We start from the raw sequence: 23744 nt of genomic DNA on the forward strand, positions 1-23744 counted from the left end.
CATCCTTGCTATTTGGTGCTTCATAATAAAGGACAACATTCCGTGCATTTGTAACCATCTTATCAACCCGTCTGCTGAAATTATCTTCCGATGAAATCCCGGTTTCCCTCTGTTTTCTCAGGACGCCCAGTATTTTCCTATGGTATGTGTATTTCCTTGCCTTCTTGCATCTCTTGCACCTCTCCAAATGCATGAACTCACTTTTTCTCTGGTTTAAATGTAATTTATCACTTTTTGCCTTACTGACTGAACAATCTACATTATTCTGTAGTCTGTAGCTTTCTACCTCACAATGCCATTTTTTGCATTAACTACTAACTTCTTTATCTCGCCACCTTCTTTTAAGCTTTAAAAAATATTTTGCCTCCTTCACTCTTTTGCCAAGACACCCACACACTGTGCATTGAGGACCTCCCCTGCATCTTTCGCCTCCACACAGTAATTATCTTTTTGATTCTTGTTAAACCCATAGTCTCTCCATTGTAATCCTTCTTCTCTTGCAGCAAGTGCAATGTAGGTTCACCAGGTTAATTCCCGGGATGGCTGGACTGACATATGATGAACGAATGGGCCGACTGGGCTTGTATTCACTGGAATTTAGAAGGATGAGAAGGTTTCTTAGAGAAACATATAAAATTCTTAAAGGATTGGACAGGCTAGATGCAGGAAAAATGTTCCTGATGTTGGGGGAGTCCAGAACAAGGAGTTACAGTTTAAGAATAAGGGGTAGGACATTTAATAATAATAATAATAATACATTTTATTTATGGGCGCCTTTCAAGAGTCTCAAGGACACCTTATAAAATTTAGCAAGTAGAGTAAAAACATGTAAGCGGAATGAAATAAATAGTAAAGACATCACCAGTACACAAATTAAAGACAGAATTCAATCCAAAGACAAAAATCAAAAACACAATATGAAGAGAGAGCAGCGGCAGCTAAAGCACGCCAGCGTACACTCTCCCTTCCGACAGCCATCTTGGACACAGAATAAAATAATCATTTACACACAAAAAAACATCCCCCCACAATGGTTACCACTGTGGGGGAAGGCACAATGTCCAATCCTCATCCCCAGTTCTCCCATAGTCAGGCCTATTGAGGCCTCCACAGTTGCCTCTACGGAGGCCCGATGTTCCTGGCCGTTCTCACCGGGTGGTGTTGCTCCGGCGTCGGGAGAGTCCACACAGCAGCTGGGACGGCTGGAACGGCCGATTCCCTACCGGAGTCTGGGGCATTCCGAAGCCGACAGGGCCGCGTCGGTTGGTGCTCCGAGGCTCCAGATTTAGGACTGAGATGAGGAAAAACTTCTTCACCCAGAGAGTTGTAAATCTGTGGAATTCTCTGCTGCAGAAGGCAGTGGAAGCCAATTCATTGGATGTTTTCAAGAGAGAGTTAGATCTAGCTCTTAGGGCTAAAGGAATCAAGGGGTATGGGGAAATAGCAGGAACGGGGTACTGAATCATATTGAATGGCGGTGCTTGCACGAAGGGCCGAATGGCCTACTCCTACACCTATTTTTTTATGTTTCTAGGTTTCTTTATGTATCTATAAAACATCTTTAGGTTTTCTTTGACTTTTATTGGGAACACAACATACATCATTCATCAAAGAACACAGACTGAAGGTCATTTGCCTAAAAATCATATGACATAATGATGCCTTTTACAGAGCTACTAGCAGACATCTGAAATGTACTGCTTGAATGGGTGTTGAGAAAAATATACATTCAAAAGATAAAAATTTAGAATAACGGAGAAAGAGATAGAGAGTGGAATTTATTTGCCTGCTCAATCAAAGTGTCAGCATATGCATGATGGACCAAATAGACTATTCTCTGATTTATGATTGTTTCCATATTTTAAGCCATCAAGAAATAGTCCCGATAAACTTGATATTGCAGGTTCCTGAATTCAATAAACTGTCCACTGTGATACAGGTATAGAAAAATCATTCCACAGTTCCGTATACAGTTTGTGTGTGTGTGGCTAAGGTCATTCCACTGCAGATTTCATTGCAGGCTTGGTACAAACATGACCAATGAGTTGAAGTTGATAGATGAGTTTAGTTTAGTTTTGAGATACAGTGTGGAAACAGGTCCGTCGGCCCAACAATGTCCACGCCGACCCGCAATAACCCTACAAACTGGGGACAATTTACAGAAGCCAATTGGCCTAAAAACCTGCATGTCTTTGGAATGTGAGAGCAAACCTGAGCACCCAGAGGAAAGCCACTTGGTCACAGGGAGAACATACAAATTCTGTACAGACCTGTAGTCAGAATTAAACCCAGTAAGACAACGACTCTACCACTCTGCCACTGCACTAACCTTGGCAACATGAGGCATCAAGCAACTTTCATTCACGGGTGGCATCGAAGAGCCCTGGTAAAACTGGTCTATTAGCATGTGAAGAAAACCTCCAATGGTTGGTGCCATTTCTTATACCAAGCAGGATGGCTACAGTTGTTGTCAGACTATCGTCCCAGACCCAGTTCATCACTACATTGATTGTCAGAACAGTTTTTCAGACCCATCCATCTTCAGCTGCTAATCACCTACCTAAGTTACAGCGCCAGAGACCCGGGTTCAATCCTGACAATGGGTAATGTCTGTACAGAGTTTTTGATGTTCTTCCTGTGACCTTGTGGGTTTTCTCAAGGTGTTCTGGCTTCCTCTCACACTCCAAATACCTACAGGTGTGTAGGTTAATTAAGCTTCAGTAAAATTGTAAATTGCCCCTAGTGTGTAGGATAGTGTTAGTGTACGGGTGATCACTGTCAGTGCGGACTCGGTTGGCCAAAGGGCCAGTTTCCGCACTGCCTCTCTAAAGTCTAAAGATGAATCAGATGGTATCCTCCCCTGACCCTGCCATATCTCTAGAACCCCTCTCCACTGACTCTCAGTCTGAGGAAGGGTCTCGACATGAAACATCCATCACCCATTCCTTCTCTCCAGAGATGCTGCCTGTCCAGCTGAGCACCAGGCGAAAACTCTGTACATTCTTTGCCCATAGTCAGGATCGAACCCAGAACTCTGGTGCTCTAAGGCAGCATTTCTGCCACTTCCCCACTGTTCTGCCCTTATGGAAGAACCATTCAGAAATCTGATATCAGTGGTGGGAGAAGCTGTTCCTGAGTCAGAATGAAGCGCGCTTTCAAACTTCTGTATCTTTTGCCCTGACGAGAGCGTTGAGAAGGAATGACATTTAACACGCTTACAGTGTTTCAAGAAGACTGCTCATCACTACCGATTTAAAGGAATTTCATAATGGTGGCTTTGCTGGTGACAGTGAGATCTTGAAATATGATTGAATGAAAAAATGATCGTGTGATATTAGGACTAAGCTGTCCAGTTTTGCTTTGAAGGTGATATCTGGCTATGAATCTAATCTATGATAATTTCAGAAGAAAGGCACTTTGTTTAAATGAAAAATAATATGTTTTTTTTAAACAGTAAATGACATAGTTCATCTTCAAGAGCACACGGTTCATGCCTGCAAAGCAAAAGAAAAATCAATAAAGGAAGAATTTATTTGTGAAAATAATGCTAAAAGTGAAAAACTATAAATGTTGATTCGAGCCACTCATTGAAAATCAACCTGTGACTCGATTTGAAAATGAGACATGACTCCTTATAGTAGTTGTGACTTTTTAAGCAATGAAATATTATCTGAGTGAATTGTTATCACTTATTCATGAGGCATGGTGTTGGACCATAAATAATTACATGTCCAGCAAACTCCATATAAAGGTTGAAAGTAAGTTCTGTACCTTGCATAGTTCACAAATAATTTCTACCACTCGAGAAAACAATCCATACTCCCTTTTGCAGCTGTGGGGCAAATTATAAATTAAGGTTTGTAACAAGATCAATATAATTCATTGAAAATAGTTGCTTTACATCATTAGCGTATTCTGCATCAGAGCCTGTCTTTCTGGCAGTCACTGCTCTTGGCTTTACTTTGCCTGTGGATAACATTTTGTCTCTTGGTTAATTTTGACTTTCATGAGCTGTTTGTAGTTTTCAATTTCTAATTAAAGCTGAAGTCATAAATTACAATTTCCTGATTACATACTGTATTAAACTGATTCTTCCTGAGCGAAACTTAATAGCACTAGAACCAGGAGCAGCGAGGGACCATATATCTTCTTGTACCTGCTCTGCCATTTAGTAAAGCCATGACTGCTCCACAATCTTGTCCCAACCTTGCCATCCAATCCCTTTATGGCTTTTCTCCCCATGTAGAGCCTAAAAGCTTTTCCATCTCTATTTTGGTATCTACTTGTCAATGCTAACAATTATCCTCCATATAGAGCTTCTTCTCAAAGGTAGAGAAACATGCTGGAGTAACTCAACAAGTCAGGCAGCAGCTCTGGAGAAAATGTATAGGTGATGCTTCAAGTCAGTCTGAAGAAAGGTCCCGATCTAAAACGTCTCCTATATATTTTCTCCAGAATTTTTTTTCTCATCATGTCTATCCTGACCATCAACTTCTGACATATATGAATCCTATTTTACAAGATCTGGTTCATAGCCTTCAATGTTTTGGCACTTTAACTGCTCATCCAGATACTTATTGAATGTTGCAAGAGTGTTTACTTCCACTGCCCAATCAGATAGTGTGTTCCAGATTCCAATCACCTTCGAAAAATACTTTGTCAAATCCCCTTTAAACCTCTTCTGATTTACTCGATATGTGTGTTCTGTTATGGGAAAGATTTCTCTCCATTCCGTACCCTTCTAATATTGTGTCCTCATTTAAATACCCCTCAGCCTTCTCTGCTCCATGAAAATAAACCCACTCTCATTAGTTGCTCAGCACAAGTGAAGCTCACTATTCCAGGCAACAACATCATATTTTTCACCTCTACCATTCCTGAGGTACTATATTCTATATTCATACCATTGCTTTGCTTAATTTCCCAATGGATTAATTGGTTACTATTTTATATTGATAGCCTCTGGCTTTGATTTCCCCACTAGTAGCACGTTTCTCCTGCATCCAATTTATACGTCTTGAAATAAATTACGTCTTATATTGACACATGCATTAGTCTTACTTTTATAGATTAAATGTTTAAGTAAATGAAAAAAAAAAAAAAAAAAATTGGTGGCAAACTTAACCTTTACTTTGCTAAACAGGTGTGAGAGTGTTCAGTGTAATATTTCAGAGATTGTTGATAACAATAAACTGAGTAGGATTATGAGCAAAGAGTAAATTTAAAAATGCCTTCAGGGAATTAAGGACAAACAAATTGAATGGGGGGGTCATGGCATGTAACGTACTGTGGAAAAATGTGAAGTCATCCACTGGTGCAGAAACAAAAAAGTGAGTAATTTTTAAATAGTGGGAGATTGAGTGCAATGCAGGATTTTGTATTCATTATCAAATTAAACCATTTACAGTATTTCTCTTTTTCTATTTATATTAGAACTAGTCTGACAAATGATCTGTCAAAAGTTATCTCTGTTTAAATTTCCACAGATGCTGTCTGACCTGCTGAATGTTTGCAGGATTTTCTGTTTCATTTTCAGATTTCCAGCATTAATGTTTTAAGGATAGCATTGGCATTCTAGGGCATATACATAAATGTGTTTGTACAGGCACACAAAATGATTCGGAAGGCAAATAATATGTCAGCCTTCATTAGAAAAGGACTTGAATATTGGAGATCTTGTCATTGAAACTGGACCTGGTATATTATGTACAGATTGGATCTCCTTACCTAAGAAAGGATGTACTTGACATAAAGGGCAACAATCATTTACAAGACTGCTTCTACAGTTTGCAGCGTTGGTATCAAGGAAAGATTAATTTCTCTCGCGTTGAGAATAATTGATGGAGATCTTAAGACGTATATAATTCTACACCGCCGATGCTGGTTAAAACTGAAGATAGACACAAAAAGCTGGAGTCAGCTGGTCAGATAGCATCTTCGAAGAAGAGTCTCGATTCAAAACGTCATGTATTCCTTGTTTCCAGAGTTGCTGTCTGACCCGCTGAGTTACTCCAGCTTTTTGTATCTAAAATTCTATAAGGTTCATCAGGCTGGATATAGAGAAGATATTTCTCAGGTTGAAGAGTCTCCAGCTACGGTATGAGACTGTCTTAGGAAAAGGAATAGGCTGTTAAGGACTGAGATGAGGAGAAAAGTCTTCACATAACGGGAATAAAGAAGACTATTTTGATTTCTCTATCCTGGAATGCCAAGGAGGCAAAATGATTGAGTTCTTTCAGAGAGATTAATAGATTAAAAGTGAAGAGATCAGGTAATGGATCTGGGTATTGTGCAGTCATTATTCAACATCTCCATTGTTGCTAATTTGTTGAATGGGAAGTCATGAATTGGGAAACTGAGGATGGTTGAGCCAAGAATATTTCCACGAGAAGCTTCTACAGAGAGGTCTACGGCTGAGACCATTGATCTCCACAAACACATCAGGTTGCGTTAGCTAGAGGGTTTTTCCAGATTCTGAAGGATACCAGCTTTTCCAGGTCTTTTTGATAAAACTTGATCAAATATTATCTCAATGTTAATGTTAGGTGTACTACCTCATATCTGTTGTCTAATTCAATTTTTCATATCTGAATCATTGGAGTTTCAAAACCAATTACTCCAGGAACTGAAGGCAGTGTGAGCAGGTAGTTTGTAGTTGAGTGTTACTGGTTAGATTTACTGGCTGCATCTTCCATCTCTTCTGACAATTGAGGGTAGACTGATGGGGCAGTGATTGGCTTTTTTTGTTTTCTTTGTGAGCAGGATATACATTAGGCAGGTAACATTATTTTAGAAATAAGGAACTGCAGACACAAAATGCTGGAGTAACTGAGCAGGGACAGGCAGCATCTCTGGAGAGAAGAAATGGGTGATGTTTCGGGCCGAGACCCTTCTTTAGTAGGGTCTGAAGAAGGATCTTGACCCGAAACATCACCCATTCCTTCTCTCCAGAGATGCTGCCTGTCCTGTTGAGTTACCCCAGCAATTTGTGTCTACCAACTGATATGGAGCCGGTCAGAACTCTACAACAAACACACAGGGTGGACAGAATTCAGTGTTGTGGGCCCTGATGGGAAAAGTCTAGTTCTCAGCAATCTTGTTGATTTGTATCTCCTAAGGGTTTAAATGAAGACATGTCATTAAATACCCATCCACTAATGAGGATCTATGAATCCTTCCTTACTGGATGTTTTCTTAAAGCTACTGATCAGAAATAAAGTCTGACAATTTTCCTTGGTCTGACCAAATACCTTCATCCCTTTATTTTTGTCTTGCTCCTAGCTTTATACTTTCTTCCCATTCTAGGGCCTGTGCTTTAATTGCACTCGTGGGAACTGTCCGTGCTGATTTATGATGGATACTGAGGAATCTGATAAATGCACTTATATAAGGACTCTGCAGGAGAAGGCAGTGTAAAGAATCATGCTAGCCATATTAAAAGTGCTGTCCCTTGTGTTTAGTGAAGAAAACATAATGGGGACGTAAATCATGGAAACCTCAAAGTGCTGGCAGCCAGATAATACGTTTTAGCTCTTTGTGTCGGATTTAGAACGGGAGATGTAGGAGACACTGGAGGGTACAATCATTCACACCTTAAATCACCACTGAGAACAACTATATTCTAATAATGCACCACCTTTATGGTTCCTTTTTTTAATGAGCCAAATGCCTACCGCAAGGCGGAAATAGGGAAATTCTGTTTTAAATAGATATGTCCTGTAGAATTTATTTTTTACGTTTAAGATTTATGAAATGTTCATTCATTTTATGGCTCTGCTTTATTAATTGTTAGGTTGTTTAACTTTCACGTTTTGTTAATTTGAAAACCTAACTTATAGAATCCTATTCAGTCCATTATGGCTAACCTTGCAAAGTACTGCAGTAAGTTGTTAAGTGGCACATGCAATTTCAGAAATATTTAGATTTAGGTACAACTAAATTGGTTGAGCAACTGAGCTGATCTTGTTTGCCTTTTAAAAATATGTGAATTATTAATTATCCTCAGACTGGACTTCTTGTTACCTGTAATGAAAATCTATGTTTTTGTTTTCATTGTGGAGATGTTGGCGAAGGTTGGAATGGGGAGACGAAAAAATGAAATGGAGTATTTTTGTATCGTCTTGAAATCGGGCACTGATGTTTGAAATTATCCAGTGAATGTATGAATATGGACACATTTGGTAAATGCAAAATGTATATTAAGGGCGGCACAATAGGGCAGCGAGTATAGATGCTGACTCACAGCGCCAGAGATCTGCGTTCGATCCTTGTACTGGGATACTGTCTGTGTGAAGTTTGTAAATTCTCTCATTAACTGCATAAGAATCCTCCAGATGGTCTTGTTTCCTCCCAATTCCCAAACATGTAGCAGGTTTGTAAATTAATAAGTCTCACTAAAATTACCTCTAATGTGTAGGTGGATCAGAACGTGGGATAACATAGATTTTGTGTGAACGGATGAGTGATGGTCTATGTGGGATAGATTCAGTGGGCTGAAAGGCCTGTTTCCATGGTGTATTTCTAAACTACATAAAATGTTATTGCTACATGTCCAAACAATTATAAACAATTCAAAGAGTACGTTTCTGGTGCTTTGATTATAATCAGCAACCCTCAAATAATGAATGAATGAATGAGAAACAATGTATTTTTGGCAACTATTAAAGTGTGTTATATTTATTTTTTTGTTAGTGCCTGGCACATGATGCCAAGTGAGGTGATGGAAGCAGGTGCAATGGTATTATTCAATAGGCATTTAGAACGACATGAACCTGCATGCAATAGTTGGATATTGACCATGTACAAGCAGATGGGAATAGTTTAGCCTGGCACACAGTCAATGCAGAAATTATGGGCAGAAGGGCCAGTTGCTATGTTCTATTGTTCATATTATTTTCAGCCTTCAGTTCAACAAATGTTTTAGCTTGCAATTAAATATTGTTTTATTACCTGTAGTTAGTTACACCTAATGGAATGAGTGTCTTAGAGCTAAGTCGACAAATACTTTATGCTTCACATTATTCAAATGTTTGCTAACTTCCCAATTTCATCTTGTATTAATTTATAAATGACTTGAGTGGAATAAATTAGTAATCAATTAATAACATATCTTTTTCAATAGCTATCTTATTATCATAGATTGTGGAATTTATGCTGGAATTAGTAGTATTTTACGCTGCGATATCTTTAAATTTAGGCACAGGCCATTGGAAGGAATCCCACTTTTTAATGCTGAGAACTACAGAAATGTCATAGAATGCACAATGTTTTATTCTGCTGCTAATGTATTCCTTTTCTGTTCCTGAAAGGTCACCAAGTCTAATTGCAACGCTTTGAAGTAGGTTAAGGGAAAATATGTACAATTTGTAAGTGCCTATAAATTGCCAGCTCATCCCTTAGTAGTTAGAAACATAAAAACAGTAAATAGACGCAGGAGGAGGCCAATTGGCCCTTTGAGCCAGCGCCACCATTCATTGTGATAGAAACATAGAAAATAGGTGCAGGAGGAGGCCATTCGGCCCTTCGAGCCAGTACCACCATTCATTGTGATCATGGCTGATCGTCCCCTATCAATAACCTGTGCCTGCCTTCTCCCCATATCCCTAGACTCCACTAGCCCCTAGAGCTCTATCTAACTCTTTCTTAAATCCATCCAGTGACTTGGCCTCCACTGCCCTCTGTGGCAGGGAATTCCATAAATTCACAATTCTCTGGGTGAAAAAGTTTTATCTCACCTCAGTCTTAAATTACCTCCCCTTGGCTGACATCCACAATCAGTAACCCGTGCCTGCCTTCTCCCCATATCCCTTGATTTTGCAAGCCCCTAGAGCTCTATCTAACAGTCTTTTAAATTCATCCAGTGAATTGGCCTCCACTGCCTTCTGTGGCAGAAACTTCCACAAAATCACAACTCTCTGGGCAAATTTTTTTTTTCCATCTCAGTTTTAAATGACCTCCCCTTTATTTTTAGACTGTGTTCTGGACTCCCCTAACATTGGGAACATTTTTTCCCGTATCTAGCTTATCTAGTCCTTTTATAATTTTATATGTTTCTATAAGATATCCTCTCATCCTTCCAGTGAATACAACCCCAGTCTTTCCAATCTCTCCTCATATGACAGTTCAGCCATCCCGGGGATTAACCTCATCAACCTACGCTGCACTGCCTCAATAGCAAGTATGTCCTTGCTCAAATTAGGAGTCCAAAACTGCACACAATACTCCAGATGTGGTCTCACCAGGGCTCTGTACAACTGCAGAAGGACCTGTTTACTCCTATACTCAAATCCCCTCGTTATGAAGGCCAAAATGCCATTCGCTTTCTTCACTGCTTCTGTACCTTCATGTTTACTTTCAGTGACTGGTGTAGAAGGACACCCATGTCTCGTTCCACTTCCCTTTTTCCTAATCTAACACCACTGAGATAATAATCTGCCTCCTTGTTCTTGCTGCCAAAGTGGATAACCTCACAGTATCTACATTATACTGCATCTGCAATGCATCTGCCCACTCACTCAACCTGTCCAAATCACCCTTCAACCTCCAAGCATCCTCTTCGCAGTTCACACTGCCACCCAGTTTTGTGTCATCTGCAAATTTGCTAGTGTTACTTTTAATCCCATCATCTAAATCATTAATATGTATTGTAAATAGAAGCGGCCCCAGCAACGAGCCTTGCGGCATTCCACTCGCCACTGCCTGCCTGCCTGCCCGTTTATTCTTATTCTTTGGTTCCTGTCTGCCAACCAATTCTCTATCCATGTTAATACCCTACCCCAATATCATGTGCTCTAATTTTGCCCACTAATGTCATGTGTAGGACCTTATCAAAGGCTTTCTGAAAGTCCAGATACACTACATCCACTGGCTTTCCTTCATCCATTTTACTTGTCACATCGTCAAAAAATTCCAGAAGATTAGTCAAGCATGATTTCCCCTTCATATATTCATGCTGACTTGGACCAATCCTTTTACTGCTATCCAAATGCACCACTATTACTTCTTTAATAATTGACTCCAGCATCTCACCCTCCACCGATGTCAGGCTAACTGGTCTATAATTACCTGTCTTCTCTCTCGCTCCTTTGTTGAAAAGTGGAATAACATTAGCTACCCTCCAATCCACAGGAACTGATCCTGAATCTATAGAACATTGGAAAATAATCGCCAATGCGTCCACGATTTCTAGAGCCACCTCCTTGAGTACCTTAAGATGCAGACCATCAGGCCCTGGGGATTTATCAGCCTTCAGTCTACCCAATACTATTTCTCGTCTAATGTAAATTTCTTTCAGTTCCTCTGTCTCCCTAGACCCTCTGGCCTCTAGTACATTTGGGAGATTGTTTGTGTCTTCCTTAGTGAAGACAGAACCAAGTACCTGTTCAACTCTTTGCCATCTCCTTCTTCCCCTTAATAATTGCACCTGTTTCTGCCTTTTGGAGAGTTATGGCGATTTGAAGAAGTTAACAGAAATAATCACTTGCATTCTCTATTTCTAATCCTTCGATTTGATTAATGTAGATGGGTAAATAAATTGGCATGAATGTTGTAAATGAAACAACCTGTTTCTCTGCTGCACAACAGTATGATTCTCTATCAACTTTTGACTATAATATTTCAGTCAAATCAGTGCAAATGATGCACAACTTTAATGTATCATTGATGCATTCACATTTTCAGATGAGAAATAATACTGGAAAGGGACAGAGAACTTAGTGTCATAGTATTAAGACAATAACCTGGTCCTTAATGTTAGCAAGATGGCAGAATTGGTTGTTAACCTAAGACAGCAAGGCTCATCAATGCAGCTTCTGAAGAAATGGCCAATAGTTTCAAATTCCATACATCCATACCACATACACTGGTACCTTCACATGATGCAGTGATTAAGAAAGGGCAGCAGTGTGTTTACTTTCGTAGGTTTCTTAGGAGGAATCGGCATGTCCTTGAGGATTTTTCTCAAACCTCTTCAGATGCACTATAGAAAGTATTCTGATGGTATGCATCTCAGCCTAGTATGACAACCACTCTGTTGTTGATTGTCTGAACCTACAGAGAGTGGTGAACACTACCCAGTCCTTCACAGGCTCATCCCTTCCATCTAGTCCGTCTTCAAAATGCATAAGATCAGGAAACCTGGAAGTTCATCAAGGATGCCTGTCACCCTTGATGATACTTCCAGGTTTCCTGATGCTATGCATCTTAAAGTTTCAGACAATCAACAACTAGTGAATGGGTTGATTGTCTGCTGGTCGGCGTGGACTTGGTGGGCCGAAAGGCCTGTTTCCATGCTGTATCTCTAAGCTAAATGAAACAAAATTAAATTAAACGTACAATGAAATACAAGTACATTCGGAGCTATGTAAAATAATAGGTCACATTTTGATATATAGATTTAACAGGAAGGAAATGTTTAAAAGCAAAATGATATCAATTATTGATCGTAAAATAATAGGTCCCATTTTATTTAGAAATTTAACAGGAAGGAAATGTTTGAACACAAATTGATGTTAGGTATTGGTGTAAGTTGGTGTAAGTTATGTAATAACCTATGATTTTTAAGTAAAGAGTATATCTCACCAGCAAAATCAAGGAACTGTTTGTGGACTTTGGAAGGGTAGAATAGGGACACACAATCCCATTTATATCAACAGGACGATGGTGGAAAGGGTCAAGAACTTCAAATTCCTGGTCGTTCATATTTCTGAAGATCTTTCCTGGTCCCAGCAAACTGATGCAATTATAAAGAAAGCACATGAGCGCCTCTACTTCCAGAGAAGATTATGGAGAGTTGTTATGTCAAAGAGGACTCTCATGAACTTCTACAGGTGCACAGTAGAGAGCATGTTGACTGGTTGCATCTTGGCTTGGTTCGGCTACTTGAGCATCCAGGAGCGGAAATGAATGCAGAAAGTTGTGACCACTGCCTAGTCCATCATCGGCTCTGACCTCCCCAACATCATATAACCATATAACCATGTAACAATTACAGCACGGAAACAGGCCATCTCGGCCCTTCTAGTCCGTGCCGAACACGTATTCTCCCCTAGTCCCATCTACCTGCACTCAGACCATAACCCTCCATTTCTTTCCCGTCCATATAACTATCCAATTTATTTTTAAATGATAAAATCGAACCTGCCTCCACCACCTTCACTAGAAGCTCATTCCACACAGCTACCACTCTCTGAGTAAAGAAGTTCCCCCTCATGTTACCCCTAAACATCTGTCCCTTAATTCTCAAGTCATGTCCTCCTTGTTTGAATCTTCCCTACTCTCAGTGGGAAAAGCTTATCCACATCAACTCTGTCTATCCCTCTCATCATTTTAAAGACCTCTATCAAGTCCCTCCTTAACCTTCTGCGCTCCAAAGAATAAAGACCTAACTTGTTCAACCTTTCTCTGTAACTTAGTTGCTGAAACCCAGGCAACATTCTAGTAAATCTCCTCTGTACTCTCTCTATTTTGTTGACATCCTTCCTATAATTAGGCAACCAAAATTGTACACCATACTCCAGAATTGGCCTCACCAATGCTCTCTGGCATCTCCCATTCAGCCACTGTTGAATCCATCTTGCTACTCCACCATTAATACCCAACAATTGAACCTTCTTAACCAACCTTCCATGAGGAACCTTGTCAAAGGCCTTACTGAAGTCCATACATACAACATCCACTGCTTTACCCTCATCAATTTCCCGAGTAACCTCTTCAAAAAATTCAAGAAGATTAGTCAAACAGACCTTCCAGGCACAAATCCATGTTGACTGTTCCTAATCAGACCCTGTTTATCCAGATGCTTATATATATTATCTCTAAGTATCCTTTCCATTAATTTGCCCACCACTGACGTCAAACTAACAGGTCTATAATTGCTAGGTTTACTCTTAGAACCCTTTTTAAACAATAGAACAACATACGCAGTACGCCAATCCTCCGGCACTATTCCCGTTTCTAATGACATTTGAAATATTTCTGTCATAGCCCCTGCTATTTCTACACTAACTTCCCTCAATGTCCTAGGAAATATCCTGTCCAGACCTGGAGACTTATCCACTTTTATATTTTTCAAAAGTGTCAGTACTTCCTCTTCTTTGAATCTCATAGTTTCCATAGCTACTCTACTTGTTTCCCTTACCTCACATAATTCAATATCCTTCTCCTTGGTGAATACCGAAGAAAATAAATTGTTCAATATCTCCCCCATCTCTTTTGGCTGCAGATAGCTGTCCACTCTGACTCTCTAATGGACCAATTTTACCCCTCGTTATCCTTTTGCTATTAACATAGCTGTAGAAACCCTTTGGATTTACTTTCACCTTACTTGCTAAAGCAACCTCATATCTTCTATTAGCTTTTCTAATTTCTTTCTTACGATTCTTTTTACATTCTTTATACTCCTCAAGCACCTGATTTACTCCATGCTGCCTATAATTATTGTAGATCTCTCTCTTTTTCTGAACCGTGTCCAATTTCCCTTGAAAACCATGGCTCTTTCCAATTTTTACTATTTCCTTTCAACCGAACAGGGACATAAAGATTCTGTACTCTTAAAATTTCACCTTTAAATGTCCTCCATTTCTCTTCCACATCTTTCCCATAAAACAAACTGTCCCAATTTACTCCTTTTAAATCCTTTCGCATCTCCTCAAAGTTAGCCTTTCTCCAATCAAAAATCTCAACCCTAGGTCCAGTTCTGATCCTCTCCATAATTATAGTGAAACTAATAGTATTGTGATCACTCGTCCTGAAGTGTTCCCCAATGCATACCTCTGCCACCTGACCCGTCTCATTTCCTAACAGGAGGTCAAGCACCACCACTTCTCTAGTAGGTACCTCTATGTATTGCTGCAAAAAACTATCCTGCACAAATTTTACAAACTCCAAACCATCCAGCCCATTTACAGAATGTGTTTCCCAGTCTATGTGTGGAAAATTGAAATCTCCCACAATCACTACCTTGTGCTTACTACTAATATCTGCGATTTCCTTACATATTTGCTCTTCCAATTCTCGCTCCCCATTTGGCGGTCTATAATACACCCCTATAAGTGTTGCTACCACTTTCCCATTTCTCAGTTCCACCCAAATAGCTTCCCTAGACGAGCCCTCTAATCTATCCTGCCAAAGCACTGCTGTAATATCTTCATTGACAAGCAATGCAACACCTCCACCTCTTGCCCCTCCAATTTTATCACACCTGAAGCAACGAAATCCTGGAATATTTATTTTCCAATCACAGCCCTCCTGCAACCATGTTTCACTGATCGCCACAACATCATACTTCCAGGTGTCAATCCAGGCTCTAAGTTCATCCACCTTTCTGATAATGCTCCTAGCAATAAAATATACACATTTAAGAAACCCACCCTCTCTTATTCTCTGTTTCCGAACGGATCTATCTCAGTCGCTGCCTCAAAAAGGCTGCCAGCATCATCAAGGACCCACACCATCCTGGCCACACACTAATCTCTTCGCTGCATCAGGAAGAAGGTACAGGAGCCTGAAATCTGGTACATCCAGGTTCATGAACAGCTTCTTCCTCACAGCCATCAGGCTATTAAACTTGCCATCAAACAAACTCTGAATTATAACAGCCTATTGCAATTTATCTGTTTATTTATGTGTATATATACATGGTCTATGCTATATAGACACACTGAACTGTTCTGTATTAATGCTTACTATATTCTCATGTGCTGCACTAAGCAAGAATTTCATTGTCCTATCTGGGACACATGACAATAAACTCAAAGGTACACAAAAATGCTGGAGAAACTCAACGGGTGCAACAGCATCTATGGAGCAAAGGAAATAGGTGACATTTCGGGCCGAAACCCTTCTTCAGACTGATGGGGGGGGGGGGGGAGAAGGAAGGAAAAAGGGAGGAGGAGGAGCCCGAGGGTGGGGCGATGGGAGGAGACAGCTCGAGGGTTAAGGAAAGGGAGGAGACAGCAAGGGCTAGCAAAATTGGGAGAATTCAATGTTCTTGCCATCCGGACGCAAGCAACCCAGGCGGAATATGAGGTGCTGTTCCTCCAATTTACTCACTCAAGTGACAATAAACTCACTTGACTTGACTTGACTTGGTTGCTTTGTGTGGTCTTAAGTGAAAACAAAACCATGAATTGTGACTTACAATGAAAGTCTGAGCAAAGGGAAGTAACATTTTATGGAGGAAGGTTTTTCCCCCTACAATTTGGAATGTCTACATGCAGGGCCGGCCTTAGGGGGTGTGGGGCCCAATTGGGAACTATTTTGGTGAACCCCAGATTCCCAGCTAAGGTCTGTTAGCCCAGTTATTTAGTATATATTATGAAATTGTACACTAGGTACTATGGATTATACACTGTGTGAATCTCACCTGCTCCCTCCCGTTTGACTGTCAGTAGCTCCGCTGGCTTCCAACATTTACCGTAGCTGCTAATTATGTGATTGGACACAATGCCCTTGGAGACAGCGGCTGATTGGACGGGAGGAGACCTATTTGTTGATTGGACGGGAATTTTAAGGCAAGCTGGTTGGTGATTGGATGCAACCCCCTTAGAGACAGCGTTTGATTGGCCGCCAAATGAAATTGTCAAATAGGAAAACAAAAATCGCTGGTCGGTGCGAACTCAGTGGACTATCTGGTTGTATCTCCAAACTAATCTGGTTGTATCAACCAGAATATCTGGTTGTATCTCCAAATTAAACTGTATAACATGCAGGTACATTCATTTAAAATTAAATTCAGTGATTATTTCACATGATTTCTCACTGTGTAAAGCTCAATATCTGACCAATTTCTGTTTAACACATTTGGTCTGCCGTGAGCATTTTTCTCTCCCAAAACAGTTCATATCTAGCAAACCGATCAACAAACCAAACGGCAGTTGGACGCAGTCATAGAAACATAGAAAATAGGTGCAGGAGTAGGCCATTCGGCCCTTCAAGCCTCCAGTGCCATTCAATATGACCATGACTGATCATCCAACTCAGTATCCTGTACCTGCTTTCTCTCCATATCCCCTGATCCCTTTAGCCACAAGGGCCACATCTAACTCCCACTTAAATATAGCCAATGAACAGGCCTCAACTACATTCTGTGGCAGAGAACTCCAGAGATTCACCACTCTCTGTGTAAAATACATGTTTCTCATCTCAGTCCTAAAAGATTTCCCCTTTATGCTTAAACTGTGACCCCTTGTTCTCGACTTCCCCAACATCGGGAACAATCTTCCTGCATCTAGCCTGTCCAACTACTTAAGAATGTTGTAAGTTTCTATAAGATCCCCCTCAATCTTCTAAATTCTAGCGAGTACAAGCCGAGTCTATCCAGTCTTTCTTCATATGAAAGTCCTGACATCCCAGGAATCAGTCTAGTGAACCTTCTCTGTACTCCCTCTATGGCAACAATGTCCTTCCTCTGATTAGGAGCCCAAAGCTGTACGCAATACTCCAGGTGTGGTCTCACCTAGACCCTGTACAACTGCAGTACAACCTCCCTGCTCCTATACTCAAATCATTTTGCTATGAATGCTAACATACCATTTGCTTTTCCTAATCGGTCACAATTCAGATAACAGTCTACTTTCCTGTTTTTGCCACCAAAGTGGATAACCTCACATTTATCCACATTATATTGCATCTGGCATGCATTTGCCCACTCACCAAGCCTATCCAAGTCACCTTGCAACCTCCTTGTTTAGAGGGGTTTAAACGGTTTAGAGATGTTTAAAGGACTTCAGATGGGTTCAGGTGTGTTTAGAAGTGTTTAGAGGAGCTAGAGGGGGGTTAGAGGGGGTTAGGGAAGTTCAGAGGTGTTTAGAGACGTTATAAGCCCCCCGTGAGAAATTGTATTTCTCTGAAATTGAAGATAGACATAAAGCTGGAGTAACTCAGCAGGACAGGCAGCACAGCGACTCTGGAGAGAAGACCCTTCTTCAGACTAAACTGAACTCTCGTCAGTGAGAGTACTTGTGATTGGCTGAAGAAGGGTCTCGACCAGAAACGCAACCCTATCCCCAGAGCCCATGCCCGTCCCGCTGAGCCACCTTCAACTTCAGAGCCAAACAAAAAACACAGTGCTGGAGGAACTCAGCGGGCTAGGCGGCTGCCTCACCCGCTGGGTTTCTCCAGCATTTTTGTCTACCGCAAAAAACGTCAATGATTCCGGGAATGCGGAGGCGACAGGGTGAGAGAGCTAGAGAGAAACGAGATGGGGAGCGGGAGAGAGAGAGAGGGAGGGAGGGGGAGAGCAAAACACAGAGAGACACAACGTGGGTCAGTAGGTGAATAACTAACCTGCACACCAGGAAGAAGCCCCTTCTCGCGGTCCGGGGCCCTCACTCACGATGGTGAGTTTAAAGAAATTCTCAACGTGTCATCGATCTACATTCCTCCGTAAATGTAATTGTGTTTTAAACAAGTATTAATGATGCCGCGTGAATTTTATTCAATGGAACACGGCGTCATTAATACTTGTGCAAAACACAATAACATTTACTGAGGAATGCGGATGGATGCATTGATGACATTGTATAACAACGTGTTAAGTACATGCTGTTAAGAAGTGCTAACAGTACTAGTTAACAAATCGTTTGTGTCTGATGGCCGTGCAGCGATTGTTATACACAAAGATTCTATAGTGGAGCTCTGCTAGAAGATCTTTGGTTATACATGTTTGTTTAAAAAAAAAAATCTGGATGGCGAATTAAAAAAACAACTTTATTTAACAAAGATAATTCGTATTTCCCTTACGAAATACGGAACATTAGTGCGGGGCCCCCCTTAGGCACGGGGCCCAATTGGGAGCAATCAGTCAAATCGGCTTAAGGCCGGCCCTGTCTACATTGTTGTGCTGGTCATTTTTGGGTTCCATCCTATTATCTGATCAATATCATGTTATAACAAGTAATGGGTTTGAACTTGCTTGTCACTTCTTGCTGAATTGCCATCATTTCTTAGTGTGACTGTCACCATCTACACATTAGGCATTGTACAGGAACAATAATTCATTTGAATGGAGAGTACTTGAAGATGGGGCATGTTGGCCGGTATGAACAAACTGAGCTGAGGAGCCTGTTTAAATGCTGTAAGACTCTGTGATTCTATGACTCTATGAAAGGTTATTAATGACAAGGCTAATCATAAGGTAGATCTGGTTTTAAATACTGTTCTTAAATGTTTAAGCATAAAAATATTTTAATAATCTTTTATTGCCATTTCCTCTATCACCATAATCTTTAATTGAATAATTTTCAGTTTTTTTAAAATTTCAAATTGATTTTTAATGGCTTTTAATTACTTCTTAAGATCAGGAATGATGTGTTAGCGATAGAAAGAGTGCAGAAGAGATTCACCAGGATGTTATCTGGAATTATGGGCTGTAATTATGAGGATGGATTGGTAGACTAGATTTATTCTTACTGGAAAGTAGGAGGCTGATATAGACCTTATAGAGGTTTATACAGTCAAGATGGGTATATATAAGATAGTCATATTTTTTTCACCTGGGGCATGGGAGACGAGAACAAGTAGGTACAGTATAAAATGAGAGGGAAACATTGAAACTAATTCTGAGGGGTATGTTTTCACACAAATATCTGTAATGAGCTACTGGAGGAGGTAGTGTAGGTAGATACAATTACAACATTTAGAATCATAGATCCATAGAGAGAAATAGCATGAAAACAAGCCCTTCAGCTCATTAAGTTAACATCGATCAAAAAAAATCTATGTTGTAAAATCTCTGATTATGGTCTAGCAGGAAAATAACAGCAGCAATCATTAACATTAACATCACTGACCTGGTAGACCTGAGAACACAGTAAACCAGTAGTTAGAAATAGCATTCCACTGATTCTCCTGAGCTGAATATATTGCTGGAAGAACAGTTGAGGTTTAGTTTATCAATAATTAATCAAATTATACAGTTGTAAAAATGGCCAAATTATCTGGGAAAGGGTTTCAAACTGAAATGTTGACTTTTTGTTATTCTAACGATGCTGCCTTTTCAAGAGAGTCAAGAATAATATGCAACAGGAAGTGAACAATGAAATTGTATTTCCAACATTAACAATGTTTTTCAGTTTGATTGCCAGATTGGAATTTGCTCTCGTTATATTGTGAGACTGGCAGTAATTTTCATGTTTTCACGCAAGGATGGTCTCACACATGTTCCCTGTTGTGTAGCTGTTGTCACCACAACTAAGGGGAAAAAATGGAACTGACATGCTTACAAGTTATTTACAAACTAGCATTGCTGTCATATACCAATATAAAATGATAACATGAGATCTAAATCAGTTTTTAATGTAATTGTACTCACATTCATATTTATAACTAATACAAATGGAGCCAAAGACTGTAATTTCAGTTAAATATTTCAAATTATTTATTGCATTTAGATTGCATTTTATTTTATTTGTAGTGCTTATTAATGATCTATCATTTAAATATTTATTTGATCTAATTTTCATTTTCAGCTGTCCAAAATGCTTAAAATATGAGTCAAAAGAGTCACAATTTTCACTCTTTCTTTCCTGGTTTGCTGTCCAAGAATTTGTTCCTGTGAATGACTGTTCAGGCTGTTGATGCCATCACTGTTGTCTATTGTCAGACATCACCTTGTTCTGACATCTAAAAGCAAAGCAGCATTGGATGAGGAAAACACTTCTGACTGAGATTGCTGGATGTTTAGGGATAACTTTCCTTAAGATAGCACTGCTTTGCTGTTATTTGCAGGATTGAGGCTTTTATCTCTCCAGAGAATTCAACTGACATCAAGCCAGAATTATGTGACCGGCTTGTTCTCATAAAACTTTCTGTCAATGAACATGTGATCCTCAGATCTTCCAGAATAAGTGATTAATACTTAAACATAATTTAGAACTAACTGGTCAAACCTTATTAGCATCTTGGATATCAGAAAATCACTTCAAAGGACTTCAAGGAATTAGGTTTTAAAACTTCTTTCAAGTTCAAGTGAGTTTATTGTCACGTGTCCCTGTATAGGACAATGAAATTCTTGCTTTGCTTCAGCACACAGAACATAGTAGGCAGAACAGATAAGTGTGTCCATATACCATAATATAAATATATACACACATGAATAAATAAACTGATATAGTGCAAATAACAGAAAATGGGTTATTAATAATCAGAGTTTTGTCCGAGCCAGGTTTAATAGCCTGATGGCTGTGGGGAAGTAGCTATTCCTGAACCTGGTTGTTGCAGTCTTCAGGCTCCTGTACCTTCCACCTGAAGGTAGCAGGGAGTTGAGTGTGCGGCCAGGATGGTGTGGGCCCTTGATGATACTGCCAGCCTTTTTGAGGTAGCGACTGCGATAAATCCCCTCGATGGAAGGAAGGTCAGAACCGATGATGGACTGGGCAGTGTTCACTACTTTTTGTAGTCTTTCCTCTCCAGGGCGCTCAAATTGCCGAACCAAGCCACGTGCAACCGGTCAACATGCTCTCTACTGTGCACCTGTAGAAGTTAGAGAGCGCCTTCCTTGACAAACCGACTCTCCGTAATCTTCTCAGGAAGTAGAGGCGCTGATGAGCTTTCTTGATTATTGCATTAGTGTTCTCGGACCAGGAAATCATTCAGAGATGTGCACGCCCAGGAATTTGAAGCTCTTGACCCTTTCAACCATCAACCCGTTGATATAAATGGGGCTGTGGGTCCCCCTCCTACTCCTGCCAAAGTCCACAATCAGTTCCTTGGTTTTGCTGGTGTTGAGGGCCAGGTTATTGCGCTGGCACCATATGGACAGTTGCTCAATCTCTCTTCTATACTCTGACTCATCCCCATCAGTGATACGCCCCACAACAGTGGTGTCGTCAGCGAACTTGATGATGGAGTTCGCACTGTGATTGGCTACGCAGTCATGGGTATAGAGTTAGTACAGCAGGGGGCTGAGCACGCTGCCTTGAGGTATTCCAGTGCTGATTCTTATCGAGGCTGACACATTTCCACCAATACGAACAGACTGTGTTCTGGGAAAATAAATAATGTTTGCTGGCTATGATGCTTCCATTACTTATTTGAGTAGCCCTTATTAGCTTCTAACTTCTTGCTACATCCAATTTCTTAGAAAAAAAATCTCAATTGGTTCTCAGGACATTTAGAAGTAACTTTTTTTGTATTAGTACAAGGGTTGTGGGCTTTGCAGGCTGGGCCAGCATCTAATTGCCCATCCGTTACTGCTCTTGAGAAAAGTGGTGAGCAGCTTTCTTGAACTCCTGCAGTTCTTGAGGTGTGGGTACATATTACAATGCAGTTCTGGAGGGCGTTTCACGATTTTGACCCATTGAAGGTGAAGAGATGGTGATATATTTCCAGGTAAGGACATGGTGTCTTGGAGGACAACTTGGGAGGTTGTGATGCTTTTGCTTCCCTTGTCCTTCTTACTGATAGAGGTCCTGGGTTTGGTTTCTTCTGTCTAAGGAGTCTTAGTGAGTTACTGTAATGCATCCTGCAGATTAGATTAACTGCTGCTACAGAGCAACAGTGATGGAGTGAGTAAATGGTTGTGGAAGGGGTGCCCATCAAGTAGACTGCTATCTTAGGAACATTTTTAGAAGTTATATGACGCAATTTCAGCTTTGTAATTACCAGGTTTATCTCTGCTGTCCTCTTGAATAATTGTACCAATATCAATTCATCTAACATGGTGAAATGTCTTATGATCAAATACTGTATCAGGAGGATTCATTGTTAGAAAAGACCCTGTTGTCAATTCATAACAATTCATAAAATATACGTTGCAAACTGTGTTATGTCGCCATATTTCATTCCTACCCATTTTAATATAAAAAAACAAAATTTTTAATGGAAACGTCATGAAAACTCCATTTATTATCTACTTTTATTCTCAGGTGTGGTCTGTAAAACAGGAGATGACCAACATTCAGATATTTTTGGATGCTTGAAGTGGGCAAGTCCAATGCCCCCCCTGGTCCAGAAGTGTTGGATTCCATGCCGTGACGATTGCATGTTGACTAATTGGTCCAGGTTCAGTCCCTGTAAATCAGGCTGTGGATCAACCCAAAGCCGATGGAGATCCCTTGTAGGCGAGTATTGGGCTTATGGGAGACATTACTCAAAATGAACATTTGTAACTGTTTGTTCGAAGCCCCCTGCCAACTCGTATAATTAAATGAAATATTTTATCCTACAAGCCCTGATTGTAGGAATTTAAATTAAACTATAAGCCATGCATAATTGTGGTCCCTTTTGCAATTAATCGGATTTATCACAGTATACAACAATATACTCACTGGATCATAAATGGTAAAATAAAATTTCCAATGTCTGCACAATGGTAGCTTCTCATCAACCTGGAGCAAATAACACAAACAACATCCTTTTAATCCTAAATGTTATGAACATTTTTGTACACAGTCACATGGTATGCAAATTTTGATGCGTTTTAATAAGTTGCCATTCTTCACTAATAATTTGACAATTATAAGTGATACGAACAGAATTAGGCCATTTGGCCCATCAAGTCTTCTCCATTCAATCATGGCTGATCTATCTCTCCCATCTAACCCCATTCTCCTGCCTTCTCCCCATAACCACTGACACCCTGATAATTTTGTTTCTCCATCAACTATATCGCAACATCATGTAGTCAGACATAAAAGTTTAAAAAAGGACGATGCATCTGAAAGGAGGAACGTGGCAGGAGATTTGAAAAACAGTCATTGATGGAAGGGAAGGTTAGTTTCTACAGAATCCCCAGAGCTGAAGGG

General features: G+C 40.2%; 1 protein-coding gene across 1 annotated transcript in view; it reads left to right on the forward strand.

Moving 5' to 3' along the window:
• thsd7ba (thrombospondin, type I, domain containing 7Ba) overlaps positions 1-23744 on the forward strand; it is a 743639-nt gene that overhangs the window by 503019 nt on the left and 216876 nt on the right. Inside the window, exon 13 of the mRNA XM_055638650.1 lies at positions 22866-23060. Coding sequence (XP_055494625.1) covers positions 22866-23060 — 195 coding nt within the window. The remainder of the gene's footprint in view (positions 1-22865; positions 23061-23744) is intronic.

This window comes from Leucoraja erinacea, chromosome 7 (assembly GCF_028641065.1).
Source record: "Leucoraja erinacea ecotype New England chromosome 7, Leri_hhj_1, whole genome shotgun sequence".
Lineage (NCBI taxonomy): Eukaryota > Metazoa > Chordata > Chondrichthyes > Rajiformes > Rajidae > Leucoraja > Leucoraja erinaceus.